Here is a 19,665-nt window from a genome sequence, read left to right as displayed (position 1 = left end):
GTTGGCTCGCCTGGTCTTTGCTTTCTGGGAGGTCCCAGAGCCCGACTGCCAGCTGGTTGCAATATGTGAGCCATTCACTCTTAAGCACATCATGATTTATGATGGAAGGAAGATGAAGGCAGAAATGTTCCCGTACTAAAGCGCAGACTATCAGCAAGAACATTTGAGGAACATGTTGCTTATCGAATTTGCAGATGGCACAAATTGGACAAAACCCTAATACTTCAGTGTCAGAAATAAATTTCAAAGCAATGTTGCAGAGATGGGCTAAAAGCAAGGGAAGAAATCATTGCAACGCTTTTCAGGTAAGAGATGAGGATACCCGTCTTAGTCAAATCGCATGTGAAAAAGTAGAACAGTAGACTGTGAACATAAATACAACACCACCTCCTCCATCCCCACCCCCCCCAAAGCAAAGCAGAGCCAAGGCAATGATGGACTGCACAGTTTCCAAACCATCATTGTTTCACTGTGGCTTGGTTGGACCTAATTGCAAGGCCTGTCAGTTCTGGGCATGACTCATAGAAGGAGCCTGCTAGATATGAGCAGGCTCAGGAAGGGCCGGGAGGAAGATTGGGCCCTGGGCAGATGCTAAGTAAGAGAAGTCTCAGTGACTCGGAAGGGTGTTTTGTCAGGAAAACAACAGGTAGCTATCACACAGGAGGCGTACTAAAGCTTGGTGGTCCATAAGAGGAGCTCTTCCTCCTGCTGCTTCACACCCCCATTATCCTTTATGGGATCAATGGAGCATCTATGGAGTCTGATTTTACCACTGCTACACCAATGATGAAACTCAAATACTTTGGCCACTTAATGAGACGGAAGAAGGACTCCCTGGAGAAGAGCCTCATGCTGGGAACGATGGAGGGCAAAATAAGGGGACGACAGAGAAGGAGGTGGCTGGATGGAGTCACCAAAGCAGTTGGTGTGAGCTTCAATGGGGGGATAGTAGAGGACGGGAAGGCCTGGAGGAACATTGTCCATGGGGTCACAATGGGTCAGACACGATTTCGTGACTAAGACCACCACCACCAGAGTTCATGGGCTCCCATTGCCCAAGGGCAGGGTTTTGAAAATAGGCCCTGCCAAAAAAAAAATCCCTGCAGTTCATCTCTCCCAGAACTCTGACATGGAAACCAATATTACCAATGGCCTCTTCAATGACCTCTTGTGGAGCCCATTGTGATCAAAAACACCCAGGAAAGAGAACGGGGAGAAGTAGCTCCAACCTTGACCATCCATCCTGTAGGGGGCTCCTTGCTTTCTGCCAAGAAACTGGCATCCTCTCAGTCCTGCTCAACTCCTGGCCTAGAGGTAACCTGGACCCTCCTGTTCTCCGTCTCTGGCCTCGCCCGCCCTTCGGCACCTTGCCCTGTAAATGCCCCAACTGTGGGAGAGGTCAGGATTGTCGCCAGCTGGGAACCTAGAACAGGGGTGTCCAAACTTGGGAACTTTAAAACTTGTGGACTTCAACTCCCAGAATTCCTGGCTGGGGAATTCTGGGAGTTGAAGTCCACAAGTCTAAAAATTTCCCAAGCTTGGACATCCCCGGCCTAGAAGATTCTCAATCTCCTTCGCGAGGAAAGGTGCCGCTCTAGCTCTGGGCAACAGGGGGCGCGCGCCTCCTCCCCGCCGGCCTGCAAGAAGTAAACTTCCGAAAGAGCGTTGGAAGCGGCCGGTCCTGGCAGGGCGCTAGTCTTCGGGGGCCTCCCCAGGCCGCCCCCCAAGCCGCTGGAAACAAGACTTCGCTACACCGGGGGCTCCTCGTTCCCCCTCTTTCGCTGGGGGGCGGGGAGCGCCTCTTCCTCCGTCCCCAAAGCCTGAGGGAAGGCGAAGCCTGCTGGCTACGTGGCTTCCAGGACCCCCCGGCAGACGCAGTTCCCACTTTCTCCGGCCGCCCCGCCCTCTTCCAGCTGGCGCCCCCACCCTCCAGCAGGTGCCAAGGAAGAGGGCGGGGCGGGCGCTGGGCGGGGCAGGTCGTGCCGGGCGAGCGGCGGAGCAGCGGGTCTTCGGAGAGGCAGCCGCGGCGGCTGGAGAAGCGGAGCCATGCGGAGCAGGAGCAACTCCGGGGTGCGGCTCGACAGCTACGCCCGCTTGGTGCAGCAGACCGTCCTCAGGCACCAGGTGAGCCCTCGGGGGTAGCGAGAAAGCCACCCTCGCCGGGGACCCTCCGGGCGGGCAGCCTCCCCCCTACCCCCACCCCCTAGTCTCAGCCGCCGGGGGTTCCGGGCGCCGCGCAGCCTCCGGTTCCCGGCCCCCAAAGCGCTACCCGAAGTTGCCCTCCGCTCCTTGGAATGGGAGGCTCTGGGCACAGAGGGGGCTCCGGGGTCTGGGACACCCCTCCCTCCCTCTACCCTGGAGCGGCTCCGGACCTGCCCTCCAGTCCGTCCGTCCCCCCTCCCAAGGCGTCTTGCGAAGCGACCCCCTGGACGCCGCTTGCTCTAACGCCCCGCCGCTTGTTTAAGAGACGCCCGGGGCTCCCGGAAGGTGAAGGGAATGATGAAAGCACCTGCCTCCGCAGACTTTACCGTCCGTACCCCCCCCCCCCGTGGGCTTCCTGCACAGGCGGGACACACATACACACACACACACACACACACACACCACACGCACTTTTTCATCAGCCCCCCCCCCCCTCTCAGAGCAGCCCTTGTGAAACCGGTAGAGTCTCCCAGGAAGGGTGTTTTTTCTAACTTTTCTTGTGCCACAAGTGGCGGCTGTTACCTGCCCTGGCAGGTAACATCTGCCACTTGTGGCACAAGGAAAGTTTGTGGCTTCCTTGTGGCACAAGGAAAGATTGTGGCTCCACAGAGGGTCTGGGGGAAGGGTATCCACTGGTAGGGGAGGGGGGGTTTCCTTTCCCAAGGGAGGAAGAGGGGCCAGAGACTCTTCTCCCCTCATGAATGGGCAGGACTGAAGCAGCAGCGCCAGGCTCCGCTGCTCCCCAAACTGCAAGGGAAGGGAGGCTGGCAGAGCAAGCCCAGAAGGGATGCCATGGGGCTGTTGGCAGCCAGGAGAGCTGTACATTCAGGCACTGGGACAGCCGGTGGCAGAGCCCACCGGGCGGAGGTTAGGAAGCGGGGGTGAAATTCAGCAGCTTCGGGAGAACTGGTAGCGGAAAATTTGAATAGTTCTGAGAACTGGCAAATGCCACCTCTGGCTGTCCCCAGAGTGGAGTGGGAAAGGGAATTTTGCAGTATCCTTCCCCTGCCACGCCCACCAAGCCACGCGCACAGAACCGGTAGTAAAAAAACAAATTGAATTTCACCACTGGAAGGAAACCAGCAAAGATCCTGGCTGAGCGTTTTCAGCAACCACCACCGGTCAGTGGGCCGGGACGCCTGCCTTGCAGAGGTCTGAGAAATCCGATGAAGGGGTCATTTGCCCGCTGGGCCCTTTGGCAGAATGTGTGAAAAGGGTGAAAGCATTTGAGAGGGGGGGGGTTACTTTGGGCCAGCTGTAGCGGGCCCAGAATCTCCCCCCCCCCCATTTGCTGGTGGCTCTCTAGATGCTGGTCCCAAGTAGCTTCTGGGGTGGTCTTGAGCAGCCTCTGAAGGAGGGTCGCAGGGGGGGGGGGGGCTTGGTCTACAGGATCAAAATCGAGGGCACCTTCCGGGCAGCTCTGATCTGCCTTGCTCCCCACGTGTGCTGTGGATCGCAGGGACCCCGACATCCCTAGCAGTAATTGCCACCACGGGTGCCCATCTCTGGTCCTCCTTTTTAAGCCGCCTGCCCTTCCCTCCCTTCTGCTTTTGGCCCCAGAATCCCGTTACAGGGTTGCTTCCGGCCAGCTGTGACCATCCAGATGCCTGGGTGCGAGATAATGTCTACAGCATCTTGGCCGTGTGGGGGCTGGGGTTGGCCTACCGGAAGAACGCAGACCGCGATGAGGACAAGGCCAAATCCTACGAACTGGAGCAGGTATTGCCAGCCGTGGTGTGTGTGTTTGTGTGTGTGTGTGTGTAGCTGGCCGCCCGCCCTTTGCAAAGCCCTCATTCTCTCTCACCGGCCAGTCTAGAACAGCTGCGGACTCACCCCTCCTGCGGATAGGGTGGAAAGAGCCGGGGCAGGGGAGGCTGGTGGGATTTTGCTTTCCCTTGACACGTTTCGTCCCCCTCGGGGCTGAGGAGGCAAGATGCGTCTCACACAGTTCCCCACTAGAGCAGCTTTCAACTAGTGAGATTTGGGGGGGGGGGGCAGAGACTCTCTTTCCTGGGAGCAAAAGCTGCGGCCCCCAGGAGGAGCCGTGCAGGAGGGGAAGGGTCTCTCCTGCAGAAGAGCCGGGGGGCCTCGCCTGAACTGCTAGAAAGGGGGAATCCTGGGACAAGCAGGCCTCCCTCCTGGCCCCACGAATGCCCTGCAGTGACACCAGTAACCTTATCTCCTGCCTGTAAAGGTCAGGCTGGTAACACGGGATCTGGGGGCCAGGGCTGTCCTTGGAGGCCAGTCCTCACCTGGGCCTGGCCTTAGGGGCGGCTTCCCTTCCTCTTCCTCACCTACCCTAGAGGCCGAGCGCCTGGGGTGTCACTGAGACCAGCTGGCTGGAATCAAGCCCAGTGAACCCAAATGCCAATCCAAGTGTCCTTCAGCTCTTTCGGCTGCCGCCTCTTTCAGGGGGGGGGGGGTTTCTATTTATGATGGCAGGACAAGTGGGGGGTGATCGTTTGCCCCGTGCCTTGTACAAGCGCAGGAAATAGGGCTGCAGAGATCCGGGTGTCAAGAGCCAGGCTGCATCAGCAGCAATTCAAGAACAGGCTGCAGCAGATGAGTCGGCTTTGGTTACAAGCCGGACCTCGAGAAAAGGTCACCTCGCCTCTTTGGCCGCTGTCCGACCCGCTGCTCTGCCCTTTCCTCCTCTTGCAGAGCGTTGTGAAGCTGATGAGGGGCCTCCTGCAGTGCATGATGCGGCAGGTAGGGGGTCTTGACGGGCAAGAGGGCTGGGCCACTCCTGGCCCCAGGGCAAAGGTGGGACCCTGGGTTTCTGCCGGGCTCGTTCCTGGCCTTCTGCAGACCAGCCAATGGCTTGCCAGGCCGCTCGCTGAGGCCAACTGCCAGGGATGTCAACTCCTCTTGGCCACCTGCTCCTCCTCCAGGTGGACAAAGTGGAGGACTTCAAGTACAGCCAGAGCCCCAAGGACTGCCTGCACGCCAAGTACAATACCCGCACCTGTGCCACCGTGGTGGGAGACGACCAGTGGGGCCACCTGCAGCTGGACGCCACTTCCCTCTACCTGCTGATGCTGGCCCAGATGACGGCCTCCGGTAAGACCTTCCATGACCTCCTCTTCAGGGCAGGGACGGGCTCTGCAGACGGGCTGGGGGCCACCCCGGCTCTCCTCTGGCCTCACGGCAGAGCACAGCAGGGAGAGAAGGGCACCAGCTGCGCCTCGCATCTTCTCTCTCCCAGGGCTTCACATTGTCCACAGCCTGGATGAAGTCAGCTTCGTCCAAAATCTTGTCTTCTACATCGAGGCCGCATACAAGACTGCGGTGAGCGGCACGTGGCTTGTTGCTCTGGGAACCTGAGGGGGAGGAAGCCGTGGGCCGCCCTACTTCCAGAGGGCAGCCTTAATGGGGAATGGCTTTCATGGGCAAGAACTTTGGGGCATCCGAAGTCAAAGGGCCTCGGCCAGTTGGGATCCAGCAGAAGCAGCGGGAGGAACGCTGCTACCTGGCTGAAAAAGCAGGGCTGCTTTCCAAGGGGTGTTTGTTGCCTTTGGGGGGTGGGGGTGGAGTCCAAACCGGGTGGGGTGGGGTTACAATTTGGCAACCTGGCTAGGCACCCACATTGGGCAGACCAGTGTGGCCTGCACGGGACTGCTTCCCTTTGGTGACCTCCCTGCCGAGAGCGATAAGCCGTCTGTGTCTTCCGGGATTATTGACATGGCCGTGTTGTTTGGCAGGACTTTGGGATATGGGAGCGTGGCGACAAGACAAACCAAGGAATTACGGAGCTGAACGCCAGCTCAGTGGGCATGGCAAAGGTGAGGGCGCTGCTGGAGGGGCTCAATCCCGCTGTAGAGCAGCAGGCAGGGCGCCCCGTAGGCTTTTCATGGTCCAGGAGGCGTAGGACGCACTCCCCAAAACCTCGCTCTCCCCAAAGCTATTCCCAATGTTAGGGAGCTGCAGATGTCCCAGGGCAGAAGCATTTGCCCCCCTGAGTCCTGCTGCTTCTGCCGGGGAGGGTGGGGGGATTCCTTTAGCAGCTCATCTGCCGTTCCCTTCCTAAACCTTCTGCTGTGCCAGAGGGGTCAGGATTCAGGAGGGACTGTGCCCAGCTTGCTAGCTGTAGATTGTCTCCAATGCTTCTCAGGCAGCTCTGGAGGCCTTGGATGAATTTGACCTCTTTGGCACCAAGGGGAGTCCGCAGTCAGTGATCCACGTCTTGCCGGATGAGGTGCAGTATTGCCAGGTGAGGGGCAGGCTGAACCCCCTCCCCAGAGGCCTTGGATTGAGGGGGAGGGGGCGCAGGCAGCTGAGATTGGCAGAGGTTCCCACTTTAGGGCGGGTCCTTGGATCTGCGTGCCAGGCCCCTGGTCAACATCTGCCCTGGGACGTCTCCTGCGCCGCTGCCCAGACCAGCCGGACGCTGTCAGTTGCCTGAAGGGCTGCAACCTGCCAGCCTGCCTTGCCCAGCGTCTTCTGGTTCTGTCTCGGCAGTCGATCCTGCACTCCATGCTGCCGAGGGCCTCCACCTCCAAGGAGATTGACGCCAGCCTCCTCTCGGTCATTTCTTACCCTGCGTTTGCTGTGGAGGACTTGGGTGTGGTGGAGAAGACCAAGGAGGAGATCATTGCCAAGCTGCAGGCAAGCTCTTCTGTCCTTGGCTGCCAGGCTGTGGCGATGGGGCGGCCTGGTTGCCAATCAAGCTGCTGTCCTTGGGCTCTCCAAGAGCCTGACGCGGGTCCCCTCTGGTTCTCAGGGCCGTTACGGTTGTTGCCGGTTCCTTCGCGACGGCTACAGAACTCCCAAGGAGGTAAGTTCCAACGTGCCGGTCCCAGGCCCCAAGCGGCCCTGCCTTGAGCCGCCTGTCCCTGGGCAGTCCGCTGCAGCACGCTGCTTAGCGTGGGTCGGGCCCCACACAGCCAGGTGAGCCTTTGCATTTTTGGGAGCTGCCTGTGACAGAAGCGAAGCCATTGCGCGCCAGGACTGAGCAAGGTGGGTGGAAGTCGACCTGTGCTTTGTTGATCAGTTGGCGACATTGCTAGGAGAAATGTGGTCTGTTTTGTTGTTTGTGAAAAAGCAACAAGACGGGTGAATATTTGGAAAGTGGGTGGTGCCCTGGGCAGCTTCTGGTGCGGAGGCTCCTTTGCCACTGTGCGGTTCTGCCCAGTGGCCTTTGAGGAAGGAAGCGGGATGCTTCCAGGCTCCCCCACTGATGCCTCTCTCCCCCCAATGCCATCCTTTGCAGGACCCCAGTCGCCTCTACTACGAGCCTGCGGAGCTGAAGCTCTTTGAGAACATCGAATGCGAGTGGCCACTCTTCTGGACCTACCTGATCATCGACGGCCTCTTCAGAGGCAATGTGGAGCAGGTGAGCCGGGTAGAGTGTTGCGGTGGAGCATCGGAAGTGGGGGAAGGGGGCTGTCCGGGAGAGGGGGACCCACACCCACCTGGGCCTTTGTGAACGCCGGGCTCTTCCCATGTCTCTCTTCAGGTCCAGGAGTACCGCGAAGCTCTCGAAGGGGTCCTGATCAAGGGGAAGAATGGGATGCGGCTGGTACCGGAGCTCTACTGCGTCCCCCTGGAGAAGGTCAGCAAAAGAAAAGGCTCCCCACTGCTCCCGAGAAGAGATGCCTGCCTCCCTCCCTCTGGCGAGTCCTACATAGGCCAGATTGTCAAGCATCCTAAGGGCCCGGGCAGGACTAGTGCTTAGTATTGTGATGGCGAACCTATGGCATGCATGCCGCAGGTGGCACGCAGAGCCATTTGTTAGGGCACATGAAGCATTGCCCTGTTAGCTCCAGCATGCATGCATGTGCTGGCCGGCTGACTTTTGCCTTCATTTTCGGCCATTTTTCACCCTCCGGAGGCTTCAGGGAAGCCTCCTGAAGATGAAAAACGGCCTTACGGGCAACTCAGAAATCCATTCCCGAACTTTTGGTTTGCCTGTTGGGCTGTTTTTCGCCTTCAGGAGGCTTCCTGAAAGCCTCTGGAGCCTGGGGAGGGTGAAAAATGGGTCCATGGTGTGCCAAAAGTGGGGGGAAGGTGGGAGTCCCGCGCGCATGTGCACGGGCGGTGTGTGTGTGTGTGTTGTCGCACACAAAGAATTATGGGTGTGGGCACGCCCACGCATGACCCTCCTGCGCTTCCCCCACTTTTGGCACGCGATGGCAAAAAGGTTAGCCCTCACTGGCTTAGTACAATGGGCCCCAAGAGGCCCCAGGGACCGGTTCCGTGGAGGCAGTGGTGGGTTCCGGATCCTGTTGCAACCGGTACACTGTGCACGGGTCCGGGCATCCTGTCCATCACTACCAAGTATCCCTCATCTGCAGCTCCCGCCTTTTTCTGCTCTCTCCAATCTCCCGTCTGTCTTGGTCTGTCCTGGTAGGTTGAGGAGGAATGCAGCCGCCCCCACACCGTGGACCGCCTACCCATGGGCAAGCTGCCACTGATGTGGGCCCAGTCCCTCTACATCCTGGGCTGCCTCATGGCAGAGGTGAGCTCTGGCCCCGGCCTTGCCTGGAAGTCGCCTGAAACTCTCGGTGGGGGACAGAGGCATCTCCACGCCCCTCCCCAGCCTGCTTGTAGCTTCCCTGGAAGCCAGCTGGTGGACAATCAGCCGTGGGGGGCTCATTAGGTCTGCTCTACGCGCCTGGCAGCTTCCTCCTCTGGGCTTCCCGAGATCAACGCCAGGTAGCAGAGAGCTTTGCCTGCCTCCCGGCAAGTCTTTCTCCGTGCAACAGTAACCCATTAGTGCAATGAAAGCTCCATCCTTGCAAGCAGTACACCTGTCTCCCCCAATGGCAGAAGCAGACTTTTCCCTCTGATTTTTGTGGGTGACTTTCCCAAAGGGCAGGGCCCTGGGGTGGGGGAGTGCCATAATCCATGCCTCTCCTCGCAGGGATTCCTGGCTCCAGGAGAAATCGATCCTCTGAACCGCAGGTTCTCCACCATTCCCAAGCCAGTGGTGGTGGTGCAGGGTGAGAGGAAGTGGCGGGGGGGGGGACAGGGGGGGTCTGCAGGGGGATTTCCCACCCAGTAGAGGCGGAGGTGGAAGGCTGGCACCCTGGAGGGGCCCTGGGGGGGTCTGGAGAGTGCTTGTGTTGGCCAGCTCCCATTGCCCAGCCTGGGGCAGCCAGCCAAGTGCTAACTGCCCCTCCGAGCCCTGCAGGTCTGGCCTGACCCCGCCTTCCTTTCTCCTGGCTAGTCTGCCTCCTGGCAGAGACCGAGGCCATCCAGGCCATCCTGCGCGAGGAGGGCATTGTGGTGGAGACGATGGCCGAAGTCCACCCCATGCGAATTCAGCCAGCCAGGATCCTCAGCTACATCTACGCCCGCCTGGGTAAACCCAAAGGATGCTTGGAGAGTCCCCTCCCCTCCCCTCTCTCCAGAGTTTTGCTGCTGGTGGTTGGGGGTAGTGGGAGGGTTTGGGATACTCCATGTTTGACCACCAGCTGGCACCTTGCCCCAGCAGCCCCCTTCCTCTCTTCTGCCTCTTGACCAGCCACAGGTCAAGCGGCCCTGCCCGATGAAGGGGGGGGGGCTGCTTCTGCAGCTGACTCAGAGGCTCCGTCTCTTGGCAGGCCGCAACAAGCGCATGGGCCTCAGTGGGCGGCCCCTCCGGCACATGGGGGTTCTTGCCACTTCAAAGTTCTATGATGTTCGGGACAACATCTTTGCTTTCACTCCTGAGGTTGGTGAGGGGAGAGGGCGGGAGGGGGGCAGCCAGGGGGGGAAACTGGCGCCCAATGCATTGGAGAACCCTGTCGTATTTGGGGGTGTGTGTGCTTGTAATTTCAAGTGGGGAGGGGCTCAAGGCTCAAGAACCTGGCAGTTCCAGAATGATGATAATGTATACATATATACCAGATTGATAGTATGCGATTTTATCTAATTTGTAAGTGAGGACTATGGAGAGGATGCACAAAAGTTTTGGTAACCAAAGATAAACAATTTTATAAAACACGGGACATATCTTATCCATGGTTAGATTAAAAAAAATTGGAAGTGAAATATGCTGGATAATTTCTAAAGATGTATCACTACTGGATGGATTTAGGATGATGTAATGAATGATGCCATAATATACATTTATTTAAAATTTAGAATCTCTCACGTAAAATGAAGTAATGACAGTTACAGTCAAATAAATGTTGAACAATGATAATAACTGCATGCATATACATCAGATTGACAATACGAGATTCTATATAAATTGTAAGCGAAGACTAAGGAGAGGATGCGCAAAGGTTTTGTAACCAACTGGCACACTGGATATAACTGGAAGATGGTTTCATGTTTTATGTTTGTGCTTGTTTGTTTAAAAAATAAAAATAAAAGAACTTGGCAATTCCTCCCCTTTTTCCTGGAACACAGCCTGGCACACAGAGCCGCACGCCAAGCCCCTCCCTTTAAGCCCCAACAGTCCTCCTACGCCTTGCTGAACCCCTGTGATTGAGGGGAAGGGCCTTCTCCCCCCACCCACTGCCCCCGTTGCCTCTGTTCCCCTCTCACTGCATCCGTCCTGTCTGTCCCTGCAGTTCATCGACCAACAGCAGTTCTATCTGGCTTTGGACAATCAGATGATTGTGGAGATGCTGCGGACGGACCTTTCCTACCTGTGCAGCCGCTGGGGAATGACGGGGCGTCCCACCATCACCTTCCCCATCTCGCAGACCATGCTCGGTGAGTCGCTTGCACGGTGGAAGGGTGGGCTTTCGAAGAAGGGGGTGGCCGTGGCCGTGGCCAGGCTGGCTGGTGTCCAGTTTGCCTGGCCTCCCTCTGAAGAGGCGCCAACCCCTGGCTGTTTTTTTTCTCCTTTGAGAAGACGAAACGGGGGCCCACCTCCACCCAGCCATCTTGGCTACGCTGAGGAAGTTGCAGGACGGGTATTTTGGAGGGGCAAGGTAAGCTCAGGTGCCTTTTCCTGCCGGGGAAAGAGGCTCTGCCCCCTCCAGGTGGTACAGAGGTGCCCGTGGGGAGTTTGAGAGAATGAGGCCAAGGATGCTCCTTCGGGAGGAGGGGATGTTGCGGCCTCTGGCACTTTTCCAGCCATCCTTCCCCGCTCTTCTTTGGCCCCTGCAGGGTCCAGACGGGTAGGTTGTCTGACTTTCTCACCACTTCGTGCCGTACTCACCTCAGCTTCATGGACGCCGGGCCGGAGGGTAAGGTTTATGCCGATGACTATGCGCTCAGCCTTGAGAGCTTCCAGGATTTAGACCCTGAGGACTGGAGGCATGGCTTTCAGTTGGCAGAAGATGGTAAGGAGACGGGACCGCCCTGCTTCCTGCACTCGGGTGTGCGGTGGTCCGGAATGCCGGGCCTCTTAATCAAGACAGTAACACCACAGCCTCCTAGCTGGAGCATAACTCAATGATTGTCAGTTCCGGTAATTAACCTCCAACCTGGCCTGCTAATGTCCCTTCTGGGTAGGGGCTCTGTCTCCTGGTCTGTATGGGGAGAAGGCCAGAAGGCTCTGAGAAGGGGAGGGGGCGGTTCACAACAAATCTTAAGATGCCCTCCCCCCCCCCAAAAAAAACACACTCCAAGGAACCCCAGCAATGCTGAACCGGGAGAAGAGAGCTCTGGGGGCTCCCTCTGCTCAGCCGGGGGAGCCAAAGGCAATGGAGGCAGCGGTCCCTGTAAAACCGGGACCTCTCTGGGCTGGGATGGAAGAGGCCACAACGAGCTAATCCAGAGGTGTCCAAATTTGGGAACTTTAAGACTTGTGGACTTCAACTCCCAGAATTCTTAAAGTTCCCAAACTATGCTGGCTGGGGAATTCTGGGAGTTGACGTCCACAAGTCTTAAAAGTTCCCAAGTTTGGACACCCCTGAGTTATGCCAGCGCGTTGCCGCTAGGCAGGTCTAGGATGAAAAACTTGCTGGTCATCCCGGAAGTTTTTTTTTTCCACCTGAACAACCACATCTCCAAACAGCTTCCCTATGAAGCCATCAAATGGCCTCTGCCAGGACTTCGCTGCCCCTAAGCCAGGTGGGAAAGCAGGCACTGGGCACGCTCACCACCTGCCATCCATCTCCCCTCTGGAGCTTCCCCCCTCCCCTGACATAGACAGATGCCTCCGCTGGCTTCTCCTGCTGCCACAGACACCTTCCTCCCCCTCCTCCTTCCCTTCGGATTCCTCTGACTCATCACCTCTTCATAACATTATCTGTAACCAGCCTGCGGTCACCCCCTCCATACCACCTCTGAATACTGGCATGGATGCTGCATTGCTGCATGTCTGCAAGGGGGGAGGGAAATGCTTCAAGTTCTTGGCTGCCGCATGTGGGAGCTGGTGGGCTAGATCTTGGTGCCGAGTAGCGGTGACTCACCCAGGCAGCCTCCGAGAAACGCATGAGCATTGCTCTGGCACTCTCAGCCTACAGGTTGCGGGAGAGAGTTGGACTTCTTCGGGGGGGGGGAGGGAGGGGGGCTCTGGCAATGAAACATGGAGGGGTGGCAAGATGTTTTTCCTTGTGGAAAATGGCTTTGCGATCGTTTGCTGGCCAGAGGTACCCATTGTGGCTCTTGTGCCATCTTTGAGAGGGGGGCTCTGAAATGGTGTTCCTCCCCTGCTTTGTCAAGGACTTGCCAGGCTGATGCCACCTTGCAGGCCTCGCAATAGGGGCTCATCTGCTTGTTGGGCTTTCTTGGGCCGTCCCGGGGCTGTCCTTTGCTTTGGCCGGGGGCCCTCTGGGCAGGCCATTCTGCTCCTCCTGACCTCTCTGAGGCTTTTTCTCCTTGCAGCTGACCTCTGTGATGACGTTGCCCAGTACCTCGACCAACTTCTCCATCACTCCACCCCCAAAGCCAGCCTCCCACCCCCAGCGCAAAAGGGGGGGCTGAATCGCTTCCGTGCCGCCGTCCACAGCACTCAGGACCTCCTCTCCCTGATGTCGAAGGCGAAGGAGCTGCAGGTGGAGAGTGAGCATTCCCCTCTGATAATAGCACACACTGGCCCAAAGACCCTCCTCTTCTCCTGAACCCTGCGGGCCAATCCCTCTGCCCAGCAAAGAGCCAGCCGTGCCACGCCCTGAAGGGGAAGGCATTGCTTCTGTCTCTCTTGCAGATGTCAACCTGTACATCCCTTCCAAGCTTCTGCCGGATGAGAAGCCCTCTGCTCAATTGCTGGGTTCTGGCCCCCACCAGGAGGCCCAGGTGAGGCTCCTGAAGGTTGTTCCCCCTCTTTTCCTGCTTTCTTTCTTTTCTTTTTGAATATATTTTCATTGTTTTTACATTTAAAACAGTGCAGCATCGCGAAGTCAAAGTGACCATACAATCACACCACCGTATTTTTCAGAGTATAAGACACACCTTTTTCCCTAAAAAAAAAAAAGAGGCTGAAAATCTGGGTGCATCTTATACACTGAATACCCCGCCCCCTTCAGCAAAATGTCCGTGCACTGCCTTTAGGAGGCTTCCAGAGAGCTCCTAGGGGCTGGGGAGAGCAGATTTGAGCGAAAAGCTGCCCATTTCTTGCTCATTTTTACCCCCTCCCAGCCTCCAGGAGCACTCTATAAGCTTCCTAAAGGCTATGCATCTTTTTTGCCTCATTGCATGTCCACCACATATGATAAAAGGTGCCTGGTGTCGTTTTGCACTTCCAAAAATTTGGGGCCAAACTTTTAAACATTTTGGAGAGCCATGCTGGGGGAAGATGCCATCTGTAGAATATCTTATGCAGATTTTCTTCATACGTCATGGCTATTGTTAGTTTCTGATTAAGTATCCAAATTTTTTCCCATTTAGCCAATTCCACATTATAACAAAGAAGTTTCGTCCTTGGGCTGCTTTCATGGCCCAGAGTAGCAGGAGCCCCCCCACCCCCACCTGCTGCTTGCTAGCAAGTCGGGGGAAGACTGAGGGCTGTTTGCACCTTCCCTCCTTCCAGGCGCATCAAGGGCCCCAGCCGCCTCTCTCGGTCCCCTTTCTTGGTTTGGGGGCAGCTTTTCTTGTAAACTCCAGGGATGAACTGACTGACCCAAGAGGCATCTTTTCCCCAAGTCCCCCCCATTGTCTTTCCTCCACCAGCTGCCCGTCCTCCCTGGCAAGGGGAGCCTCCCCAAGGATGCAAACGGGAAGGTGGACTGCCGGGTCTTGGTGAACCAGCTCCGTGAATGCCAGACATTGCAGGATCAGGCTAGCTGCCTCCATCTCCTTCACACCCTCAAGTAGGAACAAGGCGCAGCCCTCCCCCTTCTTTTCGCCTTGCAGCCCCAGGGAGGCAGGGAGGGAGACTCTCCCTGGAAAACTCTGCCCCCGAGGGGTCTCCCCTGGAAGGGATCGGCCTGCAGTGCCTGTAATGATTTGCGGAGAAGGGAGGAAGGAAGCCCGTGGACAGCAGGGGCCAGTTCCGTTGGGCTGCTCTCCATGCAGGCCACTTGCTCTGGCCAGCTGGGTGCCCTGGACGGCCCCTTTCTCTGACCAGCTCCAGTTCTGCTTTCAGGGGGCCCGACTGGGACACCGAGATCCATGGCACCAGTGGGGCCACCGTCAAGGGCCTCCTGGCAGAGCTCTACAGCAAAGCTGGGGCGACTCGCCAATGGGCCCTGATCCGTTACATCTCTGGCATCCTGAAGAAGAAGGTGGAGGCCCTGGACGAGGTATGGACCTTGGCCTGGGGCGACGGGGCTCCTTTCGCCCCCACTTCTCCCTTCTTCTGCCCACTGGAGCAACTCCTCTCTCTAGGCCTGCACGGACCTCCTGTCCCACCAGAAGCACCTGACCGTGGGGCTGCCCCCAGAGCCTCGAGAGAAGACCATCTCTGCGTGAGTCCCCGGCCTGATTGTCAGCTCTGGCTAAATTGTTACCGTCTTTATTGCTTAAGCAGACAGAAAGAAAGAAAGGAAGTATATCATTATAGCGGTCGTTACAATTCTATAGTTATGCAACAGTTGAAGTCAGAGGCAGTTGGCGGTGGGCTTCTCCCTCCTGGAGACCTGTGTAGGGCAACCCCCCCATGCTAAGCTTTCCCAAAGTGGCTCCGGAAGCCTCCTGGCCCCAAAGGGACCTCCAGGCCCTGCTTGTGATCAAGGTGTCAGGGGTCCAAATAGCATCCAAAAGGAAATCAGAATCCAAGGCAAAGGATTCCTCAGAGTTCCAATTTATTAAGAGAACCATGTTGGCACATCTGGGAGAACCCGAATCTGAAAGCTTCCCGGTTTTCCCCACCCAGTTGAAAGTTCAAGATCTTGCCCTCACACCCACAACTCCATCCCATGGTCCAATCTCCCACTGCCATGTTGGCAGTTCCACCCATCCAGTTCCAGTCAGGTGCAGAGACAAAGGATGACCTTGGTTTTCTAGAACGAATTTTGTTATGGCTACTTAGCATCCAACCCCGCTCCTGCTGCCTCCACAGCCCCCTGCCCTACGAGGAGCTGACCCAGCTGATGGACGAGGCCTGCGAGAAGAACATGAACCTCTTCATCCTGACACAGGTAAGCAACGGCTGGTGTTTCTGCAGGGGGGGGGGGGGGCGCCGTGGCCGGGTCTGCCCAGGACTGCCCGTCCTCTCTCCGCAGGAGATCATGGTCTACCTCGCCATGTACATCCGGACGCAGCCGGCCCTCTTTGCGGAGATGTTCCGTCTGCGCATTGGGCTGATTATTCAGGTGATGGCGATGGAGCTGGCCCAGTCGCTCTGCTGCTCAGGTGAGTGGGGCTGCTGGGCCGATTGGAGGCTTCCTTTTGTGCCTGAAACCACTCGTGGCCTCGGGGGAAGGGGGGGTTCAAGACAGGGGCCTTTCAGGGGAGAGGGGGAGGGGGAGGAGAAACCGGTGGTTGATGGGCTCTTCCTTTCCTCTTCCTTTGGCTTCAGGCGAAGAAGCCTCCGAAAGCCTGATGAGCCTCAGCCCTTCCCATATGAAGAACCTTCTCCACCACATCCTCAGTGGCAAAGAATTCGGTGTGGAGAGAAGCGGTGAGCTGCTTGCCTCAGGCGGGGGCTGGGAGGGGCCCTCTGTGCGCGGCAAGAGAGCCAGCCAAAACCAGCTCGGGAATGCTGGGGGCTTGTAGCCCAGCTACCTGAGCTCACCTGCTTGAAGGAGGTCCAGGAACCCAGGCTGGCATTCTGAGTCTTGGGGTTTGATGTTCCTGCAGTGCGGTCTACGGATTCCACCCTGACCCCAGCCGTTTCCATCCGGGAGTTTGGGGCTGTGGGAGCAACGAAGTCGGAGCGCACCGGCATCGTCAAGCTCAAGAGTGAGATCAAACAGGTGGGCTGCTCCTGCCTGGCCTTCCTTGCCCTGGCAGGAGGGGAGATTTTCAGAGGCAGGAGGGTAAGCGTGTGTCCCACCGGGACCGGCAAAGGGGGATTTACAGGTTTCTCCCCACTGGCAGGCAGCTGCTCTGCTGAGCCATGGCCTGGGAAGCCAGGGGAAGTGAGGGGCACATGCTGCAGCCCAGGGGCCTCCATACAGACTGGAGTTTGCCCACCTGCCTTCTGACTCCAGGGTAGCCGCCTGACGAGTGGCCGTGCCCGTCCCTGGGCCAGCCAGTCTGGACTGCAGCTGCCTGGGCTTGCTTGGCTTCCCTTCCCAGGGTCCACAGCCCTCCCCTCCCCCATGCCAGCTTTTGAAAGAAGAGCGTGTGCTCATTTTTCTCAGCGCTTGGCTTTCGACGGAAGAACCAGCCATGGCTCTCCTGCCACGTTCTCCCGGTGCTCTGGCCATGGCTGCCACCGCCCTCTTCAAGGGGCTGCCACGGGTCTTTCTTTCCGGGCTGGGGCCCTGCATTCTTTGAAAGCCGGAGGGGGGCGTGCCCAGGCGAGACCTCCCGCTCCGAGCTGCTTGGCCACCGGCTAACCCTCCGGCTTCTTCCTCCACAGTTGTCCGGATCCTCCCTGGCTCCAGGCAGAAGAGATCCCGCTGAGGCCCCCATGGATTCCTCCACCAAGGATGGTCGCCAAGGGCAGTGGCTGCGGCGGCGGCGGCTGGATGGGGCCCTCAACAGAGTCCCGGTGGGATTCTACCAGAAGGTCTGGAGGATCCTGCAGAAGGTGAAGGGGGTGGCACCTGTCTGCTCCCTCTCCCCTCCCCATCTTGGCTGTCCAGCCATTGGGCCACCTGAGTGGAAGCTGCAAAGGAAGGAGGCCCCGGATAAGAGGAGCTCTGGGACGGTGCAGGCTGGCTGGGCAGCTCGTGTGGGCAGCTCCAGGCTCGCTCTCAGCTGCCCCGGAGGATGAGCAGGAGCTGGCATAATTGGGGCTGCAGGCTGGTCCTCCGGAGTGTAACTGCTGCCTTCCTCCTCTCCCCCTGCAGTGCCACGGGCTCTCCGTTGAAGGCTTTGTTCTCCCTTCTTCCACAACCAGAGAGGTAATGGCTGCACTGTCCCTTTATCCTTAAAAGGGGGGGTTTCCTGCTCCCCAAACATTGTGCCTGCAAGGGCTTCCTCCACTGCTCCTTCTGGCCCAACCCCAGACAAGGCCTTCTGGCTTCTGAGGAAGACTCCTTTCCCTCCTCTTGCCTTTGATCGGCTGCCTTGTGCCTATCGGGAGCCCTCCGTCCCTCTTTCCAAAGAGCCCCATTGGGGGGACAGCTCAGCTCAAAAGAAGACTCCCTTTGGCCCTAGATGACTCCTGGAGAAATCAAGTTTGCAGTCCACGTGGAGTCCGTGCTGAACCGAGTCCCTCAGCCTGAGTACCGGCAGCTCTTCGTAGAAGCCATCCTGGTCCTAACGCTGTTGACGGATGTGGAGGGTCCCAGCCTGGGGGGCCTGGTAGCGGTGGACAGGATCGTGCATGTCGCCAATGATTTGTTCTACCAGGAGCAGGTTGGAGCCTCTTGTTGCTGGGGCTTCCCAGGCTGCGTGGCCGGGCTGTTGAGGGAGGAAAGGCTCTAGAGCTGGGCTGCTCACAATCCAGCAGGGAAACCTGACCCCCGCTTGGGCGGCTGGACAGAGTCCTTGGCCCCGTGATGGCAAACCTATGGCATGTGTGCTGCAGGTGGCAGGCGAGGCGTTGCCCTGTTAGCTCCCTGCCAGCTGATTTTGGACCTTCATTATCGGCTGTTTTTCACTCTCAGGAGGCTTCCCTGAAGTCTCCGGAGGGCAAAAAACAGCCCAACACACAAGCTGGAAATCCGTTTCCCCAACTTCTGGTTTGTGTGTTGCACCATTTCTCGCCCTCCCCAGGCTCCAAGAAAGCCGTGTGTGCGTGTGCGGGGCAGCGTGGTCTGCGCGTGTGTCATGCGTGATGCACAGGGGGCACGCTCACACGTGCGATAGCGCTTGCGTACCTGCTTTTGGCACCCAAGGGGAAAAAGGGTTGCCATCCCTGCCTTGGGCCTTCCCCTGCAGCTGGAGCAGACGGGAACATAAACCCAGCCAAAGAGAGCAGGGGTCTCTGGCAGACACACGCTGCTTTTTGTCCCCTGCCTGGAGTGGGGTGTGTGTGTGTGCTTGCTTAGCCCCGGACTCTGGCCAATAACCCTCTCTTCCTCTTACGTTGCAACCAGAAAATCCTGGGAGCCGATGACCACATGCTGGAGAAGGACTCGGCCACTGGCATTTGCAGGCTGCTCTACGACAGCGCTCCCAGCGGCCGGTTTGGCAGCATGACCTACCTCTCCCGCGCTGTGGTCACCTGCGCGCACGAGTTCCTCCCAAGCAGCGGCTGCACCACGCAATGAAACCGTCCAGATCCCTCAGCAGCACCGAGAGCCCCCTTGGGGTGCGATTCTCTCTGGGCTCTGCACCCTGGGAGCCAGCAGCACAGCCAGCCGCTTTCAAGAACTGCAACAAGCCAGATGTGGACTGGGAGGGGTCCTGGCTCTTTTCCCATCTGAAGGGATCCCCCTCCCCCTCCTGAGAACAGAAGCCATGAGTTGCTGTTGGACGGTAGTCGGAGGACTTTGCTTTGCATCTGAAGCAGGAGCCCTACACTGTTCTTAGGAGGGGCTTCTCCCTTGGAGGGGGCTTCTCTTTGCTCCCTTGAAGAAAGGGGCGGGCTCTGTCAATCACGGCTGGTTTGCTCTTTCCTGGAGAGCATCTCCATTGAAGACGGAATGAAGCCTCCTCTACTGGAAGGGTGGCCACTCAGTACTTGGGGGAGGGTGTTTGCCACACTTGACCGCTTGGGGGGGGGGGGGGGCTGATGACAGCAAACTGCAGAGTGTCAGAAGGGTCCCCTCTCGATCCACTGGATCCCTGGCCCCCTTCAGGAGCCCCCTCCTTGTTTGGGGGCTGCTCTGGTGCAGCTGCACTCCTCCTGCAGGGCTTGGGCCATCCTGTGCCCATTGGCCTTCCCAGGGCCTTTTTAGCCCCACCAGAGAGGCGGCCTTGGCTGTGTGTGCCAGTGACCCCCTTGGCTTCTGCCCAGATGAACCCCTTTGAGGGGCGAAGGGAGGGAGGGAGCGGCGGGTTGCTTGTCGGGCGCCTTGCAGGGCTTTCAATAAAGCGCTGAGCTGGAATGACAGACGGTCTGGGAGCGTCATCCTTGCGCGGCGGGCTTGGCAGGCCGAGCGGGAGCTTCAAGCTCGGCTGCCAGTCGAAGACCCTCGG

At 58.1% G+C, this 19,665-nt stretch overlaps 1 protein-coding gene across 2 annotated transcripts; it reads left to right on the top strand.

Moving 5' to 3' along the window:
• The first annotated feature begins 1,552 nt into the window (after window positions 1-1,552).
• Window positions 1,553-19,567, top strand: PHKA1 (phosphorylase kinase regulatory subunit alpha 1). Of its 2 annotated transcripts, none has more exons than XM_081964203.1 (31): window positions 1,553-2,124; window positions 3,763-3,921; window positions 4,864-4,911; window positions 5,094-5,262; window positions 5,408-5,490; window positions 5,904-5,984; window positions 6,314-6,412; window positions 6,661-6,807; window positions 6,923-6,976; window positions 7,412-7,534; window positions 7,658-7,753; window positions 8,552-8,659; window positions 9,065-9,143; window positions 9,371-9,505; window positions 9,747-9,856; window positions 10,704-10,848; window positions 10,991-11,069; window positions 11,248-11,327; window positions 12,913-13,089; window positions 13,235-13,323; window positions 14,197-14,336; window positions 14,612-14,768; window positions 14,854-14,933; window positions 15,527-15,605; window positions 15,690-15,819; window positions 15,986-16,087; window positions 16,267-16,382; window positions 16,994-17,164; window positions 17,427-17,480; window positions 17,737-17,937; window positions 18,621-19,567. In XM_081964203.1, exons 1-31 carry the CDS (start codon window positions 2,047-2,049, stop codon window positions 18,792-18,794), a joined length of 3,543 nt encoding a protein of 1,180 aa, XP_081820329.1. In that variant the 5' UTR covers window positions 1,553-2,046; the 3' UTR covers window positions 18,795-19,567. The 2 variants fall into 2 exon arrangements, with proteins under 2 accessions (XP_081820329.1, XP_081820328.1); XM_081964202.1 differs by having other exon boundaries at window positions 11,248-11,423.
• Window positions 19,568-19,665: the final 98 nt, after the last annotated feature.

The sequence above is a fragment of the Natrix helvetica genome (genome assembly GCF_964273705.1).
Source record: "Natrix helvetica genome assembly, chromosome: 11".
In the NCBI taxonomy this organism is placed as follows: domain Eukaryota; kingdom Metazoa; phylum Chordata; class Lepidosauria; order Squamata; family Natricidae; genus Natrix; species Natrix helvetica.
This window is presented reverse-complemented; position numbering and strand designations above follow the sequence as displayed.

Coding starts and splice junctions, on each gene's coding strand:
- PHKA1 (XM_081964202.1), top strand. CDS start 2,047: ATGCGGAGCAGGAGCAACTCCGGGGTGCGGCTCGACAGCTACGCCCGC. Junction 6,808..6,922: donor AGATCATTGCCAAGCTGCAG/GCAAGCTCTTCT, acceptor TCTGGTTCTCAG/GGCCGTTACGGTTGTTGCCG. Junction 8,660..9,064: donor TGGGCTGCCTCATGGCAGAG/GTGAGCTCTGGC, acceptor CTCTCCTCGCAG/GGATTCCTGGCTCCAGGAGA.